Source organism: Nylanderia fulva, unplaced genomic scaffold (genome assembly GCF_048542155.1).
Source record: "Nylanderia fulva isolate GAGA-0341 unplaced genomic scaffold, ASM4854215v1 Scaffold249, whole genome shotgun sequence".
Classification (NCBI taxonomy): Eukaryota; Metazoa; Arthropoda; class Insecta; order Hymenoptera; family Formicidae; genus Nylanderia; species Nylanderia fulva.
Window position 1 is genome coordinate 127871 of NW_028190313.1, and position 20660 is coordinate 148530.

The window sequence follows — 20660 nt, forward strand, 5'->3', positions numbered from 1 at the left end:
ATCATTTAATTTATGGTTTTTTTCGCTATGTAAATTTAAAAATTTCCCGACGTTTTAGTGGTCATTCCGATATCAAAAGTTTACCAAAAAAGGCTTCTGTCTAAACTTTTTTCATCCTCCCATTAAAAACGATTCGTAAACTATGCTCCATATGACTGATAATTGGACGCGTTTTTTTATGTTGTTGCGATGTTCTTTTTGTCCCAGTTTTTAACAGTCTACCCGTCGGCCCCCAAGTAGGCATCACAATCCATAAATCAATTTATAAACCATTGTTATGGGTTCCCTTGGGAACTTATTTGTTTACTTGTGAATTTAGGAGATGTTAATTCTGTTTAAGAGGAAGACATCCAAAACACGTGTTATATCTTTTAATCTCCGGAACATTTTTAAAATTCGGAATATTAAAATACGAAACTTTTTTTGCGTTTGAATCTTATCGTTGCAAATTTGCTTATTTTATGAAAATTATTTTTGTAGCGAAAAAAACAAATTTTTAACCGCGTTGTAATGTTTGAAATATAAATTGAGAGGTAATTATTAGACAAAAAAAATCCAATTATAGTTTGGTAAAAAGGGACTGCTTTTAGCGCGAACGACGCTTTGTACCAATGGCGTTAACGGGATTTTCGTACCGTAACAAAGAAAATTTTTGTGCGTTAAAACATAAAATTAAGAAAACCTCGACCCCCTTTGGGCAATGCAAGGTTTATCGTCAGTCTCAAGGTACTTTTATGGGAATTTCGGATGAGGAGCCAAAAAAAATCGTCATGAGGTGTAAAGGTGCCCTTTTATGGAAAAAGAGGGTGCGCCTAAAGTTTAAAAATCTACCAAATACGTGGCTTATGAAACAAAAAAATCAATGCTTTTATTGTTTTTTAATAATGGTGACGTCTAAAAAAAAAACAATCGGTTGTCAAAAACCCCTCTAAAAGGTGAACTGCAATTCGGTGGAAAGAATTGAAAGTGTTTAAAAAAATATAAGCAGGAGGGTGGGGCGGCCAACGCGTGTGTCAATATTAAAATAAAAAGGAAAAGGGCTCGGAATCGCAGCAACGCCCTATCTCCAAATCTTGCAAGTGATATCCCCTAATCGGTGAGGGGGGGGAACCCATAGGCATTTTTTAAAAATCTGTTGAAAAAAAACATTAAACATAAAATAAGCGAATTTATGATTTAAAAAGAATGCCAATGAAAATACTGTGGAATCATACACTCTTTTTATTTTCCCCCCCCCGTTTATTAAATATCAAAAGCCCCTTTCCCAAAGGGACGTTTGTAACAAAGATGCCAAAATTTGTGAAAATAGCTTTAATCATATCCCACAAAACCCCTTTTAAAAGTTCACTAAAATTGGAAACTACAGAAATGACCGAAAGGTTTCGAAAGCCTATATATTATCATGTAAAAAATTTTCCCAAATAATAAAAGGTGTATCTTGATGACACAAAACAGTAAAGGGAAAATTTGGTTTTGACTTTCGGCAGACCCTACGCTCTCGGTTTAAAAACCCCTCGGCAGTTTCAGGGGTTTGTATGTTGTTGGGAAAATTAATTTTTCATTTTTACTCATTAAAATTCCGGTTAATTTATTGTTGGTTCCTTGTGGATTTTTTTTACAAAAAGTATAAAATCCCGGGAGCCAGCAAATCAATATTTTGTCTAACATATCTCTGTTTATCGCGAACCCGGGCATTTTCCTTATGCCTTCATTCGGGACGAGGGGGGGAAAAGAGCCCCCCGACGGGCCGGAGGCAGAGTGCTGGAGCAGCCGCACTCCAGGAAGCCCATAAGTTGCCCGGGAGCAAAACCGGGGAGATTTGGGAGAGCCCGGGTATTTTTTTCCCCCCCCTGAGATGAGCCGGTGGGGGATTTCGGATCCCAAAGAGTTCACGCCGTCGGACCTGAGCTCGGGTTCGTATCGTCGACCGGAGTTTCCAAGCCGCCGGATTACGGTCGACGCGACGAAATTCGGGTACGCGCTGACGGCCATCGGACCGCGCTATACGGTCGAGGTGGCGCGACGCCCATTATGAATCCGCTCGGGGAAAACGCGCATATGAGACATTAAAATCAGAGCTGATCAAACGGTCAGCTTGTCGCGGGAGCACAAAACCTGAAGACTCTCGAGGCATGAGAAAAATCGGGGATCGCAAGCCGTCGCAGTTCTTGCGGCACTGGCGGCCCGCCGGAATTTGTCGGGGGGGACAGGTCCTGCAAAACGATTGGCTAAGTCGGCTGCCGGGTACATTCAGCCGCTTTTTAGTGACGCGGACGGGAGACACGCCAGAACAGTTGGCGGATATCGGGGAACCCCGATAATCGAGGGGCCCCGGGCCCCGGTATTCCAAGTGGGGGAAAAGCGACGAGAGCCGTGGGCCTCAGGGGCAGAACGCAAGTGATCCCGGTCTCTGGAGGCAAGATTCGAGGTGCGGGCTGGGCAGATGGGGTTTGACGAGGCCAGCAGGAGATCGCGGAGCAAAATGACGGGGGTTCGGAAGTCAATTGGGCGATGGCAGTGAGCGCCGCTTACCGAGGAAGTGCCGGATGACGACCGACGTGTCCGAGTTAGCGTCGGTTCGCGCCCGCGCGCGCGATCGGGAGGGTCGCGATTCGCCGGCCAGGGATGTGCGGGGTATCAACTGGCAATTGGGGGGCGGACGCCAGACAATGCAGGGCACCCTGCTCGATGGCGCAGGGGAAACGCAGGGGCCGGTCGCTAATGGCGGCGAGCGACTCGGGCCCACGGTACGCGACGCCTATTTGTGACCGACGCGATTCAAAAGTGTTTTTTTTTAAATTTACACGGGTTTCGGATCTCTGCGTGTACCCTCGGAAGATGGTTCGAGGACCACGACAGAGATCCACCTACGAACTTTCGGCCGTAACGGCACACCGATTTTTACGTTTCGGAACAGAGACATTGCAAATTTTTAATTTTGGATTACGACGGGCATTTCGTGGGGGTCTGGTGCCGGACAGTCTCGAGACCAATAATCGGGCGCCGATTTTCTCGCACATTAGGACTGCGGGTGGACTTCCGCGGATCGCGTTTAATCGACCAACTGACGAGTGAACCGGCGTGGACGTGCATCCAGGTGTGATGCAACCCAGCGTAAAGACAATTACGGGGAAGAAACGCATACCCCGATTTTGGAGCAGTCGCCCACAAACGCGAAGGCGGACGGGCGTCCGGGAGCGCGATCCATCTAGCGGTATTAATAGAGACGACACCGGGACCGCCGTCGGTGCAGGTCGAGGAGATCGCTCGGATGATTGGGGGGCGGCCCAAAACGGAAATTTTGGAAATGGTGGGGAAGGGGAGGTGCACGACCTTTCGAATGTTGCTTGGTCCTGTATGACATAAAATTGTTACTTATGACAAAGGTATGTGATAAGATCGAAAAATATGTCGTGTAATAATCGGAGGAGAGACGAAGAAAAAACTATATGGTGCGTTCGCATGAAATGAGCGTTGAAGGGGGCCCATTCTTTATTTTCAATATTCAACAAGGAAATAGAAATTCATTTCTGCTGCAAGAAATAAAGTACAATGATCGTTAAAATTATTTACAAATTATTACAAACATTGAATATATGTTAATACAAATATATATGTATGACTAAAGTATAATTATATATTTAATATTGTACATATATACCATAGAATTCAAATTATTTTGAACTGTCTTGCAGAAATTGTTACTATACAAATTATGTGTTAAGCATCGAAAATACATATATTGGGATACTTGAATTACTAGAAAGCTGCTCTATATCATTTGACTATAAAAAGTAACTGATATCTAAAAAAATCATAAAAATGAAAGTCAGGCCATGTCAAAAGAAGGTCTCAAAAATTAAACTTTAAAAATTGAAACGATCTAATAATTAAATTATCACGAAAAGTAACTGATATGTATTCAAGGTGCAAGTGCAAAGTGAACATACGGAAAGTGATATATCTAAATTTAGTAATAATATCTTACCATGAAAGCTAAATGAAGTGATTCAAGGTGCCAGTTCCATAAGTGTGAACATACGTAAAGTGGAATTATCTAAATTAGTAATAATATAGTACCTGAAAAGTAAACTGTGAATTTATTCAACAGTGCAGTTCACATTGATCATACCATACATCTAAGTAAAGACTGATTACAATTTGATTCTAGAAAATAAGTGCGATAGTTATTATCTAGTGCACAAAATATAATAGTCGTTTATAGAGATTTGATTTGAAATTACATACTAGCCCGTACAATGAAAATAATTGCTCGTAATTCAGAGTACCAATTTGTTAATGACTCAGAAAGAAATAACATGGCGGCCTTGCTTCAACAAAAGTTTCGATGGATAGAATGAATAATGAAAATGAAGAGTTGTGAAAAATGTATAAATAAAAATCTCCAATCTTTTTTAGTAAAATTTCCCGTTAATGACCCTTCATTAACCTAGGCAAGGTCGGCCCATATGTGAGTGAGGATTTAACATTTATCAGTATAATTTATTGCCAGACAGCAGAGAAAAGGTTTCTTTATGCATCGGTCCAGTGTTTGAAATAAACCATGTACATCCATATACTGTAACGCACAAATTCTTCATTTCTATCCTTAAATAATTATCTATTTATTAAAATTTTAGCCAGCGTCTTTTAAAAGAAAATAGGTCTGCGCTCATGAAGAATAGGTTTTGAATAGCAAGGTTCATTGGAATTACCAAGTTTCTTCAGAAACACAGAACAAAAGGTATTTGTATATAGTTTGTATATTCACTTCGTTGTGTTGTTAGAACTATAATAAATACGTTTTGGGAATCCTTTATTCGAATAAATCTTCTTCTAATGTAATACTTTTGTACTTCACAGTGGTAGTAATTATTCTGTAAAGAGCTTCGACATTATGGTATTCTAAATCGATGGACATTCGAGACAACATTCATAGTTTTTTGAGAGCAGGCCGCCATGTTATTGTTTCTGAGTCATTAACAAATTGGTACTCTGGAATTACGAGCAATTATTTTTCATTGTACGGGGCTAGTATGAATTTCAAATCAAATCTCTATAAACGACTATTATATTTTGTGCACTAAGAATAACATATCGCACTTATTTTCTAGAATCATTTTACTTATATGTATTTATGTTCAATGTGAACTTGCACCTTGAATAAAATATCACAGTTACTTTCATGGTAATATATTATTACTAAATTTAGATAATATACACTTTACGTATGTTCACACTTTGAAACTGGCACCTGGAAATAACATATCAGTTACTTTCATGGTAATATATGATTACTAATTTAGATTAATATTACACTTTACGTATGTTCACCTTTGAACTGGCCACCTATGAATAACATATCATTGTTAACTTTTCGTGATAATTTTTATTAGATCGTTAAATTTTTTGAGTACCTTCTTTTGAACATGGCCTGACCTTTTCATTTTTATGATTTTTTTAAGATTTATTTTTTCTTCCTTAGCTGTTGAGTAAAACCATGTGTGTGTTTGATGTAACGGATTCCATACTGTCGTTTTCGTTACCCGATAGCGTACCTTACATTCATGCTTATCTTGCATTCGTTGCGTATACATTTGTAATTCGCACGGTATATTCTATTCATGTTTACGCGATAAGTCGGCATGCTATGTTCGCATATATAATTAGAGTTATTTTACTACGTTTTTGTAAATCCTCATTTGTTATAATTAAATATGTTAATCTAAGGTTATCTATGGCAAACGTATTGTTTTCTACTTGTTACCTTTAAATGTTTTATTGTATGCTGCCACGGGGAATTCAATTGCCTTTATTATGTTATATTTAAGCTGTGATATTATCTGGGAACCGCAGTATTGTATATAAATTATATTCTTTGCTTACGTATGCACTTACGCTTGCATGTTTCTTATTTCATGCCAGTTTACTGCGTGTGTTCTAAACGGAAAATAATATCCCTTGCGACCGTCTCTCCGCCCTCTCTCTGTCAAACGAGAGAGAGAGAGTGCGAGAGAGACCGCTGCGCAACCTCGTCGTGCCGCTCTCCGTTCTCTCAATACTTGCTCGGTATCACTATGTACTCGGTATCGTATATTTTGGGCGCCAGGTGCGGTCATGTCATGCCGCACCACTCAACAATATCTCGGCAAAATAATCAGCGGACACGACGGCTCGGCCCTCGTAGCTCGGTATCCACAGGGGGTAGAGTGTCGTGGTTCTTTCCGTAAGGAGATTCGGAATTCGCCGTCTCGGAGAGAGAGAAGAAATCTCGATATTAATTGTACTCAGAAATAAGATAAAATAAGAATATATTTTCAATTAGTAGTATAGATAGTGTGAATAAAATAACTATAATATTATTATCGAGCCGTAGGGAGATCGCTGGGTTTTCTCGAAATCTTTAGTTATCATTACTCTCCCCTTGTATCCGGCTCGGAATCGAATAGACCATACACTAATCCAGCGGAACTTATTCTCAGGATTGCTAATCAATGACTCGATACAATGCTACAATTACAATATATTACGATATGACTGTCGACTCGTTTCAGTGCCCCTCGGAGAGGTAAAGAAGGCAAAGATTTACGCAATAACTTAATGACGCGGAAATGAAATCGACGCGAGTCCCGTGAGTCTCTCAACTAATTCTCGGTACTAAATTGTTTACAGCATAATTGCTCGGTATCGTTATACTTCTCTAATAACTCACGGGTCTCTGCCGAATCCGCGCTTACCGGACGATCGAGGAGGTGGCCTTACAATAATCCGCCGTCGCAGGTGGTCGCTGTGGGTCTTCGTCTTTTTTCGTGCTCGCAGGACACCGGCTCGTCGAACAGTGATTTCCTTTCGGGCCGGCGGGACCTCGGAAAGTACGCTGGTGGGGAGGGGGAAGACAATGCGCGCCACCCCAGCCCGGTTGCCAGGTCTCGCGGCAGCGTTGCGCCCCGCGCCGGACCCGGAATCGATCCTCGTATCGATTCCTGTGTGTCGCGGCTGGTCGCGGACTTCCGCCGCCAAATTCAAATTTCAGCCCTCGGGAGCGACGATGCAGCAGGTCCATTCTCGGCGGTCCCGTCCACACCTCGTATGGCCGTATGATGTGATGTTCCGAACGACCTTTATTTGCTGAGGGAAGTCGTCTCGGGGTGATCAGTCCCGTTAGATCTCCATGTTTCTCTCGATGTGTGGTGGCGGGCCCCTCAGGGGAATCATCCTGGTCGCGGAATGTAGGCGCCTTTTCCTCCCTGTTTTGGACTGCTCCTGTTCGTCCCATCGAGGCTGTAACGAGTTTATTTGCAGTATCCCTTCCTTATTTTCTCGGTACCGCGTATATTTTATTGTTCTTAATACTCACCGGGCCGGTCGCTCAGTCTCCGCTCCTCCCCCTCCGAGGTCGTTCCTCCGTCGTCTGCCCAGGTCCTCTTCTCCTTAAAACAATGGCCGTTCTCCTGGCCTACCACCTCGATCCCGATACAGAGTACGGGCGAGCTAGCGAAAAGGTCGCTGCTCACCCGCACGAAACACAAAATTGTACAGCGCTCTCCGACGCTTCCCGGCCGGACGTGTCCGCCCTTGTGACGGGCTCAAATCAAAAAGACCACGTCACACCCTGTTCTAACTGTGTTGCGGCTTCTTTTAAATGCGCGACAATGTTATCAAATGGTACTAATTTCGGATGTATGTTTCCTTCCTCGATTTGCGCTAAGTATTCTATAATATTTTCCGCGTCCCTAATGGCGTCCGTTAATGCTGCCATAATTATTTCATATTGCCCCTGTATCTTTTCTAACGTAATATATTGCGCTACATTTTCCTGTAAGAGTTTTTCACTCTGTTTTATTGTATTCTCTAACTTATTTATATGTGTTACCGTATCGTTGATTATTGTTAGTTGATGTCTAACTGTGTGTTGTAACGTGCTTTGTCCGCTATTTATTAATTCTAGTTGTTTATTTATGCGTTTTTCGTCATCGGCGTTCATGGTACCGAACAATGTCTTTGCTACTGTTCCTATCCCGTCAATTATTCCCCTACGTTTGTCTGTACGTCTGTCGTAGAGTGTATTTATTTGTATTGTCGTCTAATAGTTTAGTGTTTGTTTTGTAATACTAACTAAATTAAGGCATGTGTTTTGTTGCGTTAACACATTGCACGCTTTTTCTGTACGCTCTATATAATTTCGTATGTAACCCTGTTTCGCAGTTAATGTTGCTAGGTCTAGTTTTATTACTAGTTTACACGTGCTTTTAGAATAATGTAGATGGCCTATTTTTTCAAAATGTATCCCTGGTTCGTTGGTGAATTCCTCGAGTTCATATGGCTCTTGGCTTGACCGTCTCAATGTCGCTGCGTTGGCATTGAATATGATCATCCTGTAATATATATATAATTTCCTTTACTATTTTATACCTTTGTATGCAATTTTTTATCAAGAAAGCGGAGCATTCGTTTTTTATATCTTCTGTCGTTTCTTCAGTCTTAGGACAACTTTTGTTACGTGCGGCACGACATATTAACATGTATTTTCGTTTTAATTGTATTAGATGCAATGCTTATTCGCATTTAGACGATTTGTTGTGTCCCCCTACTGTCGCGCCCGCGCCCCTGTTGTGGAACCCGAAATAACGGGGGACGAGTATACCCGGGCGTACGATGTGGTGCTTCGGTGGGCGAATGTGTCCCGGAGGGCGGGTGAGCCGCATTCTTTGCACGTCACCCTTGATACGCGTACCAAAACGCGAGTGGTGCGTGAAGTGGTGGTTTTGGTGGGGACGACCAGCCTTGACCGATTCGCGATACCAGAATAGGTAAGTCTCAATTTTCGATAAATGATTTTAGTCTGTTTGTGTGTATGCGTATTGCTCTTCTTTCTTTCTTTACTGTGTAGTTGACGTCGGAGTTTTTTTCGATTATTGTATACGGTCCTGCCCATAAGGCGTCAAGTTACTTTGATCGTCCGCGTCGTAGCGTATCGTCATATATAAGCACTTTATCGCCGACTTTAAATTGTATTTCTTTCGCGTCTTTATCATAATATTTTTTCGATTTGATTTTCTCTTTGTTTACGCGATCCTTCGCAATTTGTTGTGTGACCCTTAATCTTTCCCTAAGCTCTTGAGCGTAATCATCGTAACTGTATGTGGCCCTCGGTGGTTTTGTTAATGCCGTCGGTAGGTTGGCCTGATGTCCGTAAATTAATTCAAACGGCGTGTACCCCGTTGCACTGTGCGGGGTCGTATTATAAGTAAACATTGCATAAGGTGTCCATTCGTCCCAGTCTGTTTGATCAGCGTCAACATAATGGCGAAGATACTCTGCTAATGTCCTATGTGATCGTTCGAGTGCCCCATTTGTTTCCGGATGATACGCGGTTGTTTGTAATTTTTTGATTTTTAACAGTTTACATGTGTCCTTAAATATTTCACTTAAAAAGTTTGTCCCTTGATCTGTCAAAATTTTCTCCGGTATCCCGTGTTCTAGGATTATTTTCGTTACGAACTCCTTTGCGATTGTGCCGGCTTCCTGGTTCGGTATTGGAATCGCCTTACTAAATTTTGTTAGGGTGTCTTGGAATGTTAATAAATATTTACTCCCATTCGTAGTTATTGTTAGCGGCCCTACAATGTCCAACGCACATTTTTCAAATGGCTTATCAGGCGTATCTGTAATTATTAATGGTGCTTTATTTTTCCGCGACAATTTATTTTTTTGACATGACTCGCATTTGGCGATGTATTTCTCGACGTCTTTTGTTAGACCCGGCCAATCATGATCTAAACGAATTCTCTTAATTGTTCTTTCTATTCCCTGATGTCCTCCAATGGGCGCATCGTGATATTCATACAGTATCTGTTGTTTTTTCTCTTCGGTGTACATCCTTTCATTCTTAGCGTCGTTTACCTCTTCTTTTTCTATCTTGCATATACCTTCCGTCCTTTTGCTTGAGTCAGCGTTTCGGATTACGTTCCGACTCAATGCATCAGCGTTTGCGTTCGCTCGTCCGGCCTTATGTATGATTTCGTAATCGTATTCTTCTAATTTTAATCTCCAGCGAATCAACCTTGAGCCGGGGTCATTCACGTTAAATAGCCATACCAATAATTTATGATCCGTAATGATTTTGAATTTGGTCCCGTATACGTATGGTCTAAAATGTTTTACGGCCCATACAATCGCTAATAATTCTTTTTCAGTTGTGCTGTAATTCTGCTCCGCGCGAGATAGCACTCTGCTTGCGTAAGCAACAGGGCGGTTATTGCCTATGAGCCCCTGTGAGAGCACGGCTCCGATTGCATAATCGGACGCGTCTGTAGTTATATTAAATTCCTTACTAAAATCTGGATATTGTAATATCGGTGCCGTTATTAGCTTATCTTTTAAAATATCGAACGCAATTTGTTGCTCGCTGTTCCATCCTGTTTCGCCCTTTTTTGTCAATCTAATCAGGGGTTTTGCGATCTTTGAGAAATCCTGAATGAACTTCCTATAATAACCGGCGAGTCCTATAAATGCCTGTACATCTTTAACTTTTTGCGGCGTCGGAAAATTTTTTACCGCCTCTAATTTTGATGGGTCCGGTAATATACCGTTTTCCGAGATTATGTGCCCTAAGTATATAACTTCTTTTCGTAAAAATTCACATTTATCTGGCTGCAATTTCATGTTGTGTGTCCGTAATCTCCGTAATACTTCCCTGAGCCTTTTATTATGATTCTCTAAACTTGACCCATATATGACAATGTCGTCGAGATATACGAGACATTTGAGCCCTTGAATTCCAGTCAGTACTGAATTCATTAGTCGTTGGAAGGTCGCGGGTGCATTCTTTAGTTCAAATGGCATTCTGTTGAACTCATAGTGTCCAAAAGGAGTTGAGAAAGCCGTTTTCTTTTTATCGTATTCAGCCATCGGTATCTGGTGGTAACCTGATGCTAAATCGAGCGTTGTAAAGTATTTAGCGTTTCCCAGCTGGTCCAAAATGTCTGTGATGTTTGGTAACGGAAACGAGTCGCCTACTGTAAGGTCATTTACCTTTCTGAAATCTACAACTACCCTTAGTCTTGAGTTTCCGGATGCGTCAGCTTTTTTCGGCACTACTAACAGTGGAGCGTTCCATTGGCTAACGCTTGACCTGATAATGCCAGCATCTAGCATCTCTTTAACTTGTTTATTTACCTCCGCCTTATGCTTCTCTGGCAGGCGGTACGGTCGTACGTTGACCGGTGCTGAATCAGCGCGCGTGGTTATTTCATGTTCCACGGTCGCGGTGCAGCTCAGTGGTTCTCCATTCAAAAGAAATAAATCGCAATATTCTTCGCATATCCTGTGTATAGCCTGTCGTTCTTCTACGTTGAGATGGTCCGTCCGTAATAATTATCATACTTCCCGATTTCTTTTGCTCGAATACTTCGGAATTTCTTTTCGTATAAGGGTTATTTTATGCTTCATTTCCCCCTCTATTTCGTCTATAGTTATTAGCGGCGTTCTTAACTCGACAACTTCGTCGGTTGTATTTATGACACTGACTGGACACACGTAGCCCTCTGGTTGCACGAGGCATCGTCCTATATACACACCGGGTACAGTTTGTTCGGCTCTTACGATTCCTGCGCTATTTTTATTTGTGGCGGCTCGGATAATTGTTTCGCTGCGCGGCTGTAATCGGATCCTTTCGTATGGTTGTAGATTTAACACGGCATCTCCTATGGTGAGTTCCCGTTTTTTGAAATTACAGTTAAAGTAGGAATACTAGGGGGGTTCTAACCCGGGTCCTCTGAGGGGGGTGCGGGGCGGGGGGGTTTTCGGTGGCGAGGGGGTATGACGTCACGCGGGCGGGGGGGTCTTATCAGCAGATAAGCTTATCTATGTTTATAAACAAAAGATAAACAATATCTATTACAAAGGGCTGCCGACATTCGGGGGGTGGGGGGGGGGTTGCGTTTCTTCTCTTCATACGTTTATGTTTATAAACAAAAGATAAACAATATCTATTACAAAAGGGCCGCCGACAATCAGGGGGGGGGGGGTGCGTTTCTTTTCCTCATACGTTTATGTTTATAAACAAAAGATAAACAATATCTATTACAAAGGGCTGCCGACAATCAGGGGGGGGGGGGGTTTGCGTTTCTTCTCCTTATACGTTATCTGTATATTTCTAAGAAATATAATCAAATTCTAAGAAGGGCCACCGCTTGGCATACGCCGACAATCAAGGGGGTTGCGTTTCTTCCCCCATACGTTATCTGTATATTTCTAAGAAATATAATTAAATTCTAAGAAGGGCCGCTTGGAGCCGAGCGCCGACAATCAGTTCTCTGAAAATCTAAGATAATCAAATTCTAAGAAGGGCCACCGCTTGGCATACGCCGACAATCAAGGGGGTTGATACATGATCTATACGTATATTTCTAAGAAATACCAGCGCCAATAACCAGCGGCTGCAGGAATTTATAAACAAAACAAGCGCCGAAAATTTACGTCATCTAAATTTTTCTCGTTCGTACGTTGACGAACAAAGGGTTGATTGGGATATATAACGAGGACCGATGCCGCTGCCGGGCCATAGTACCACTGGCGAGCGCACGCTCTCTTTATTCAAGATGTTTGTCATGCTAGCAAGTGCTTCCGACATTCTCAGTTTAAGTGCCCAACAGTTACAATATATTCCGAAGATTGTTTTACTACAAAAGTGTGGATATTTCGTAGAGCATTTGTGGGACAAGCTTCCAGAGCATATCAAGACGGATCCGGAGGTTCAGACATATCGTCGCTGCCTCGAACATTACAATCGGCCGTGGATGCGAACGCATATTGACGGTCCAGCACCGATGATCAGGGATTGCAGCGAATGTCAGCGAAAATAGGCTGAGGTTAAAAGTGTGAAAAAGTGCCAGACATAAAAAATGGAGAACATTGAGCGCGACCTGTTGGAGCGTTCCCGCCAAGTCGGCACCTTGGGCGAATATTTCGGATGGCTGCAAGAGTGCGAAGAATTTATCGAAGAGCTGGAAGAACGCAGCCGTGCCAAGCGTCCGCGTCTCTCGATTGGACATAGGCAATCTCTCGTGGCGAGAATAGCGCGACTCGAGAGTGCGAAGGTGCGCTTGCAGAGACAGTATGTCGGTGAATCCATGTTTAGTGGTGGATCCATACCTAGTGGCAGCGGCGGCGGCAATAACGCGCAAAGACTCGTTTGGCGCGAGATCGATACGGCGTTCGATAGCCGTATACTTACCGGTGCGGTAATTAACGTCGACTATATCGAACCGCGTCAGTTTTTGGAAAATGCAGCAGACATTGTAGTCGAGAACATGGAGAATGTGCTGCAGAGACACATCAGTGTAAAAGTGAACACTGTTTTCAACGGCGAATTTGTGTCCGGTGACAAGCGTGCCAATAAAAGTATTAATACGAGAAACTTTGAACTCTTTCGCACGTCCGATGTACGCGAGTGGTACGAGCGCCGCGTAATCGAGCCCACGCTAGCATCGCTAGAAGAGTTCCAGGAACGCGATAGCGGCTGGGCATTGTCGCGGATAATAGATTTGACAGTAAATATCAACAAGTATAATCCTATGCGCGCTGGATGCCATGTCAAATTACCGCAAAAAATTATGGTAAAAAGAGCGGTTGTTAATGTGCTATCAGCGGACAATGCGTGTTTCGCATGGTCAGTAGTAGCCGCTCTGTACCCCGCTGAAAGACATATGGAACGAGAATCCTCCTATCCGCATTACACCACAGTGCTGAATCTCCAAAACATTGAGTTTCCAGTGACTGTGAATCAAATTAAAAAGTTTGAACTTGCAAACGACATCTCCGTGAATGTGTACATCATCGAGAACGAGAACATCGTCCCGTTGCGTCTTTCGGAAAAAAAGAAGGACAGACACGTCAATCTGCTGTACGTGGAAGACGAAAACAGCGTCGGGCATTTTGTTTTGATAAAAAATCTGTCTCGCCTCGTGAGCTCGCAACTGAGCAAAAAGAAATGTAAAAAATTTATCTGCGATCGGTAAGTATATATTTATTACACGTAAATTATATTTTAATTAAATTTTCATTAAATTTTTTATTTTTTACAGATGTTTACACTATTTCGGAGCGGCGGATAAATTGCAAGCGCATACGGAAGATTGCGGGAAATTGAACGACTGTGCTATCCGGTTGCCGAGCGACAAGGACAAGTGGCTCAGCTTCGACAACTACACGAGGAAGGAGCGGCTGCCGTTTGTAGTGTACGCCGACCTCGAGTGTGTTTTGGCAAAGACCGAAGATGCCAAAAATTATCAACACCATCAAGTGTTCAGCATCGCGTACTATGTACAGTGTTCGTACGACAGTTCGTTGTCCACATACAATTCCCACCGTAGTGTCGATTGCGTCGCATGGTTCGCCGAACAGCTTAAAAATTTAGCAATCCGCGTAAAAAATATTTTAACGACCAATGTCCCCATGGTAAATTTAACGCCTGACGAGTGGTTAAAATTTCGCACCGCGACGCATTGTCACATTTGTGAAAAACCGTTTGACGAAGACGATACACGCGTCCGCGATCATTGCCACCTCACCGGGCGGTACAGGGGTCCTGCGCATTCAAATTGTAACTTAAATTACAAAGAATCATTTTGTATCCCTATAGTCTTTCACAATCTGTCCGGCTACGACGCACATTTTATTATCGAGGACATAGCCACAGCGTTCGAAGGGGAAATCGAATTACTGCCGATAACAAAGGAAAAATATATATCATTCTCGAAAACTGTTAGATTGACACAAGACAAAAATGCAAAAAATTATATCAAATTACGCTTTATCGATTCGTATAAGTTTCTCAGTGCTAGTCTCGACAAATTAGCGTCATTTTTGGATAAAGATAAACTAAAAATTTTACATTCGGAATATCAAAATTTAACTAGTGAAAAATTCAATTTATTGACACGAAAGGGTGTCTTTCCATACGAATACATAGACTGCGTGGACAGATTACAAGACACACGTTTACCGCCGCGCGACTCATTTTACAGTTCCTTAACCGGCGACACAGTATCCAAGAGTGATTACGCGCACGCCGAGACCGTCTGGAGCCGATTCTCCCTTCGAACGCTAGGCGAATATAGCGATTTATATTTAAAAATTGATGTCTTGTTATTGGCCGATATATTTGAGAATTTTCGCGATAGTTGTATAAAAAGTTACGGACTCGATCCCGCGTATTATTATACTCTCCCCGGATATACATGGGACGCCATGTTAAAACATACGAATATAAAATTTGAATTATTAACAGACATTGACATGGTTATGTTTGTCGAACGAGGTATACGCGGTGGCCTTAGTCAATGTTCAGGCCGATACGCACAGGCTAATAACAAGTACATGCAATCGTACGACCCATCGAAACCCTCATCGTACCTCATGTATTTCGATGTAAATAATTTGTACGGATGGGCAATGTGTCAACCATTGCCATATGCTGATTTTCGGTGGGTCGACGATATATCGAATTTTGACGTATCATCTATCGCGTTCGATTCGCCTATAGGCTATGTTCTCGAAGTAGATTTAGAGTATCCGCAGCATCTTCATGACGCGCACATTGACCTACCGTTTTGCCCGACGCGCGATAAGCCGCCCGGCAAGCGGGAATATAAACTCCTAGCAACGCTTTACGATAAGAAGCGCTACGTAATACACTATCGTAATCTGCAGCAGTGCACGCGCCACGGGCTACGCATAACAAAAATATATCGCATACTACAATTCACGCAGTCAGCGTGACTTCAAAAATACATCGAACTCAACACACAGTTTAGAACACGAGTGAAAAACGATTTTGAAAAAAATTTATATAAATTGATGAATAACGCGGTATTCGGCAAGACGATGGAAAATGTGCGCAATCATATGGATGTAAAATTATTAACAAAATGGGACGGACGGTACGGTGCGGAGGCAATGATCGCTAAACCAAATTTTCATAGTACAAGCATATTTTCGGAAAAATTAGTTGCCATAGAATTACGCAAACTCGAAGTTAAATTCTACAAACCAATCTACGTCGGCATGTGCATACTCGACGTATCAAAAGTATGTCTTTATGAATTTCACCACGAATACATGTCACCGCTCTATCGTGACTATTGTAGAGTAATGTACACCGACACGGATAGTTTAATATATCAAATTAAATGTCAAGATGTCTATGAAAATTTGAAACGCGACATCGCTCGATTCGATACCAGCGATTACGCCGCGAATAATGCGTACGGTATACCGCTCGCGAATAAAAAGGTGCCGGGTCTGATGAAAGATGAGAATAACGGCGCGATAATGACCGAATTCGTCGGGCTTAGAGCAAAAATGTATGCTTTGCGGGTGGATGGTAAAAAGGACACTAAAAAGGCAAAAGGTGTCAAAAGTAACGTCGTAGCGCGTAGTATAACATTCGACGATTATACACGCTGTCTTAATGACGAGATTGAAATGACGCGTCAACAGTCATGTATAAGATCGAAATTGCATAAAGTGTATACCATCAGCGAGACGAAAATTGCTCTAAGTCCCTACGACGACAAGCGGTATGTCGTACCTGATTCGACCGACACCTTGCCGTGGGGACATTATCGAATACCGTTGTAAATAAATTATATTGTAAGGACGTATTAATGAGAATTATATATATTTTGTTATATATTTCATATATTTCATATGTTATACAATATATATATTGTTATACAATGATTGAATAAAATACATTAAATAACATTGTTTTTATGTATCCAAGAGTTGTGCGAACTGTCGAATCCCAGCCATTTCACATAAACCTCGTCACCCCTCCTGCGCAGTATTTTCTCCACGAGGTACACATCCGGATAATTTGCACGATGCAGCTCATGCTCGTAAAACGCTCCAGCGATAGATGTCTTGTGATAATCCTCGAGTAGATATGTTACGGGATTAGTATGCTGCACTTTAACAATCTTAAACACCTCGGTTGTCCAATTTGGCGTGTATCCCTTCTCGAAAAGTTGTTTGTACTTGCTGACGCGTACCTGATCACCTACTTTGAACTTTGCCGGACCCGCGATTTTTACACGATTGTACACGGTAGTCAAGAGTCTTTCGGCGATCGCGGGGGTAACGTCGGCGGGTCGCATACCAATCGTTCGATGCTTGCGTCCGTTGTAATCTGATACGAGACGTGGCAGCATGTCGAACCACTTGTAAGTACTATTCAGCGTAAACATCTTCCACATATCGTTCTTTAGTGTGCGATTGAATCGCTCGACGACCGACGCCTTCAATATCGAATATGTAGAATAGTGATTAATGTCATGTCTTCGCATAAGTCGTTGCACATCGGCATTGTAAAATTCCTTTCCGTTATCGGTTTGCATGTTTTTCGGGCATCTCTTGCTATCCCGAATTATCTTGGCGATTGCGTCAGCTGTCTCGCTTCCTCCTTTACTCTTGAGTGGTACAGCCCACGCATACTTGCTCAACACATCGATGATGGTGAGTATGTAGTGGTAACCTCTGTTGAAACGGGAGTATGGACGCATCTCGACAATGTCGGCTTGCCACAAATCATCGTATCCTCGCACTATGACATGTCTTCGAGGGAAATTTTTTCTCGCTGACGCGTGCAACTCGTTTACCAACTGCCGTCTCTCCAAACTATGTTGCTCGTTGTTATTTTCACTATTCATTCTCGTTCTTTCGGGTTCTTTCGGGTTCGTGCCTCGTTGTTTCGGGTTTTTTCGGGTTCGTGCCTCGTTGTTTCGGGTTCTTTTGCGTTCGCGCCTCGTTGTTTCGGGTTCTTTCGGGTTAAATTCTCGTTGTTTCGGGTTCGTGCCTTGTTTTTTTTGGGTTAAATTCTCGTTCTTTTGGGTTCTTTCGGGTTTTTTCGGGTTCGTGCCTCGTTGTTTCGGGTTCTTTCGGGTTCGTGCCTCGTTGTTTCGGGTTCGTGCCTCGTTGTTTCGGGTTCGTGCCTCGTTGTTTCGGGTTCTTTCGGGTTCGTGCCTCGTTGTTTCGGTTTCGTGCCTCGTTGTTTCGGGTTTGTGCCTTGTTCTTTCAGGTTCTTTCGGGTTTTTTCGGGTTTGTGCCTCGTTGTTTCGGGTTCTTTCGGGTTCGTGCCTCGTTGTTTCGGGTTCGTGCCTCGTTGTTTCGGGTTCTTTCGGGTTCGTGCCTCGTTGTTTCGGTTTCGTGCCTCGTTGTTTCGGGTTTGTGCCTTGTTCTTTCAGGTTCTTTCGGGTTAAATTCTCGTTGTTTCGGGTTCTTTCGGGTTCTTTCACGTTCGTTCACTCACGTCCTTGGCCCATTCGAAAATCGTTCCTGACTCGATCACAGCCTCGTCCCAAGTCGTTTCTGATACGTTCGTAGCCCGCCTTGGCCCGTTCGCAGCCGTCCCTGACCTGTTCGCAACCCTTACTGAGTTGTTGATAGCCTTTTATGTAACCTTTAAGGACTTGTTCGTAGCCTCGTTCGCAACCCTGTTTGACATGATCGTAACCTCGATCGTAGCGGTCGCGTTCACCACCGTTTCCAGGTCGTTCACTGCTGCTTCCGGGTCGTTCACTGCTGCTTCCAGGTCGGTCACTGATGCCACTCATTGTTGTTTGGTAGCACGCTGATAATCCTCCGTAGCTGTTCAACAATTGTTTGCAACCACTCGAAAATCCTTTCTAGACGTTTCACAACTGTTTGATAGACGTTTCTGAGCCAACCGCTCATTAGATGCCTGTGTCTGAGGTAGTGTTTGGCGCACGCAGAAGCTCTTTTATCGCAGTTTCCAACGCTCGTACATCCTTCTCTAACGCAGCCAGCTTCTCATCTGACTCTTTCTGTTGGATCATCAATGTTTTAAAGCACTCTTCCAGGTACAATTTGTTGACGACATCGGTATCCGCCTCAGGTTGCGCTACACGGCGAATCTTGCGCGATCTCGCGTCATAATCTGTAGCGACGCGATGCAGAGCGTTTTTGCGCACGCATTTTCTAATCAATCTATACCATTGATCGTTTGTGCCAGGGGTTGCATCATTTCTCCTCTCGAATAATCCAAATTTATTGATAGACATTTTTTCAATGCTTTGTAAAGTGTCACACGATAAACTGAATAGATTGTCGGGAACCTTGTTTAATTTATAATAATGCCCGCTTCCCGCAGTTCCTCGATAATCGACAAGATCTCGTTGTCATGCGCGTTGTTGCCAGCTTGGTGCGAAGCATCGAGCAATCGTAGGCGATCCACTAGCTCGTTGGGGTCGTCCCAGTGCACGTAATCAATCTTATTGTTGGTTAGCGTCATAGCGCGAGGCATTCCCATGCCAGATTTTGGGTCGTCCGATTCCACCCGCGTCAACGGTGCGATTATATATTTGTACTTGTCCCCCTTGCTACTTTTCACACGGCCTTGCACATCAAAGTTGCGTTTATGCGCATTTGTCGCCAATAATATATGTTTGTATTTTTGCAAATCATCCTCCTGGTAATCAGGTCTTTTCTTGAAGATCAACTCGTACAATCCGGGCGTTCCAATGTACCGCGTGTCGCCTATGATTATATTGTCATCTTTGTCAATCGCGAATCGCTTGTTTCCGATGCGCATTTCATTCTCGTCGAAATAGACTCCGTATACATTATCAATTTCTTTCTTCTCATCAGCACCGAGGAGAGCGTCCATGTACTTTTGTCCTAATGGCCCCCAATCCTTTCGCATCATTTGTCGACCTTCCAACGATCTTAACCAGTGTCGAAGGGATATTTCGGGCGGGTTACGCGCGGTTTCGAAAACATTTTCGTCTACGAGTGTTTTGGGTATCACAGGTTGTGCGTTTTTCGGTGTAGATGTTGTCGGCAATGAAGCGTCCAATGGCTTCAAAATATCATATTTTCTTTTTTTCAATGTCTCCTCCTCCTCCTCTTTATATCGCTTGATGGTTTTATGTTTACTCTTTTTCGGTGTTTCCCCCTCATACCATGTCTCGATCTTCACACCGTCGTCGTCGTCGGTGTTAAGCTCGTTTTTCACCGAAATCGTCGCGTTGTCGACAATCTTTTGTAGCGGCTCGATAATAGGTTTAAGGTGAGTCTTGACAGCGATATCATCATCGATCTTTCCGGTCTTCAGAGCGCGGTGTTTCTTGCGGATCGATTCGGCCGTCTTCGCAATCTCCTTGGCAACCTTTTCACGCTCGCGAATATTATCAGCCATGTCGGCAGCACTCTCTCTAGAGTTTCTCTCGACTGGGAGGATTGTTGGCGACGACTAATGGCTCTGCGGTATCGCGAACTCATTAAATCCTTTTCTGTATCGCCCGTTCGTAAGCGAGCTGTCCTTGTCTATCACTAGAAATCCATACTTTTGCTGCCAATAAGTACGACATAACTCACTGAAATCCTCATACGACATGTCGGTATTCACGTGATCGTTGTACACGTGCTTCAAATTGGTGGCGTCTTGTTTAAACAGGATTAGCAGGTTCGCGTTGTCGCGTATAAGATGTTTCGGTATTCTCGCGTATGTCTGACAGAGATAGAAGCAGTCGATGTTCGAGTGGCGCCCCATTGAGAAGTACTCTCTTATCGTATCTTGCTTGTCGCATGCCACGTCATCAAAGACAAAAATTGAATTTGGATAAGCCTCGCTCGGT

General features: G+C 43.0%; 3 protein-coding genes and 1 pseudogene across 3 annotated transcripts; 3 read left to right on the forward strand and 1 right to left on the reverse strand.

Moving 5' to 3' along the window:
- Nucleotides 1-12661: 12661 nt before the first annotated feature.
- On the forward strand, nucleotides 12662-14021 carry LOC146722995 (uncharacterized). Its single transcript, XM_085483365.1, has one exon. It carries the CDS (start codon nucleotides 12906-12908, stop codon nucleotides 14019-14021), a length of 1116 nt encoding a protein of 371 aa, XP_085339491.1. The 5' UTR covers nucleotides 12662-12905.
- A 67-nt stretch (nucleotides 14022-14088) lies between these two features.
- On the forward strand, nucleotides 14089-15038 carry LOC146722996 (uncharacterized; annotated as a pseudogene).
- An 804-nt stretch (nucleotides 15039-15842) lies between these two features.
- LOC146722997 (uncharacterized) lies at nucleotides 15843-16770 on the forward strand. Its single transcript, XM_085483367.1, has one exon. It carries the CDS (start codon nucleotides 15862-15864, stop codon nucleotides 16642-16644), a length of 783 nt encoding a protein of 260 aa, XP_085339493.1. The 5' UTR covers nucleotides 15843-15861; the 3' UTR covers nucleotides 16645-16770.
- A 2349-nt stretch (nucleotides 16771-19119) lies between these two features.
- Nucleotides 19120-20221, reverse strand: LOC146722998 (uncharacterized). Its single transcript, XM_085483366.1, has one exon. It carries the CDS (start codon nucleotides 20219-20221, stop codon nucleotides 19145-19147), a length of 1077 nt encoding a protein of 358 aa, XP_085339492.1. The 3' UTR covers nucleotides 19120-19144.
- Nucleotides 20222-20660: the final 439 nt, after the last annotated feature.

Excerpts from the sequence above, each read along its gene's own strand:
- LOC146722995 (XM_085483365.1), top strand. The coding sequence starts at position 12,906 with ATGGAGAACATTGAGCGCGACCTGTTGGAGCGTTCCCGCCAAGTCGGC.
- LOC146722997 (XM_085483367.1), top strand. The coding sequence starts at position 15,862 with ATGAATAACGCGGTATTCGGCAAGACGATGGAAAATGTGCGCAATCAT.
- LOC146722998 (XM_085483366.1), bottom strand. The coding sequence starts at position 20,221 with ATGGCTGATAATATTCGCGAGCGTGAAAAGGTTGCCAAGGAGATTGCG.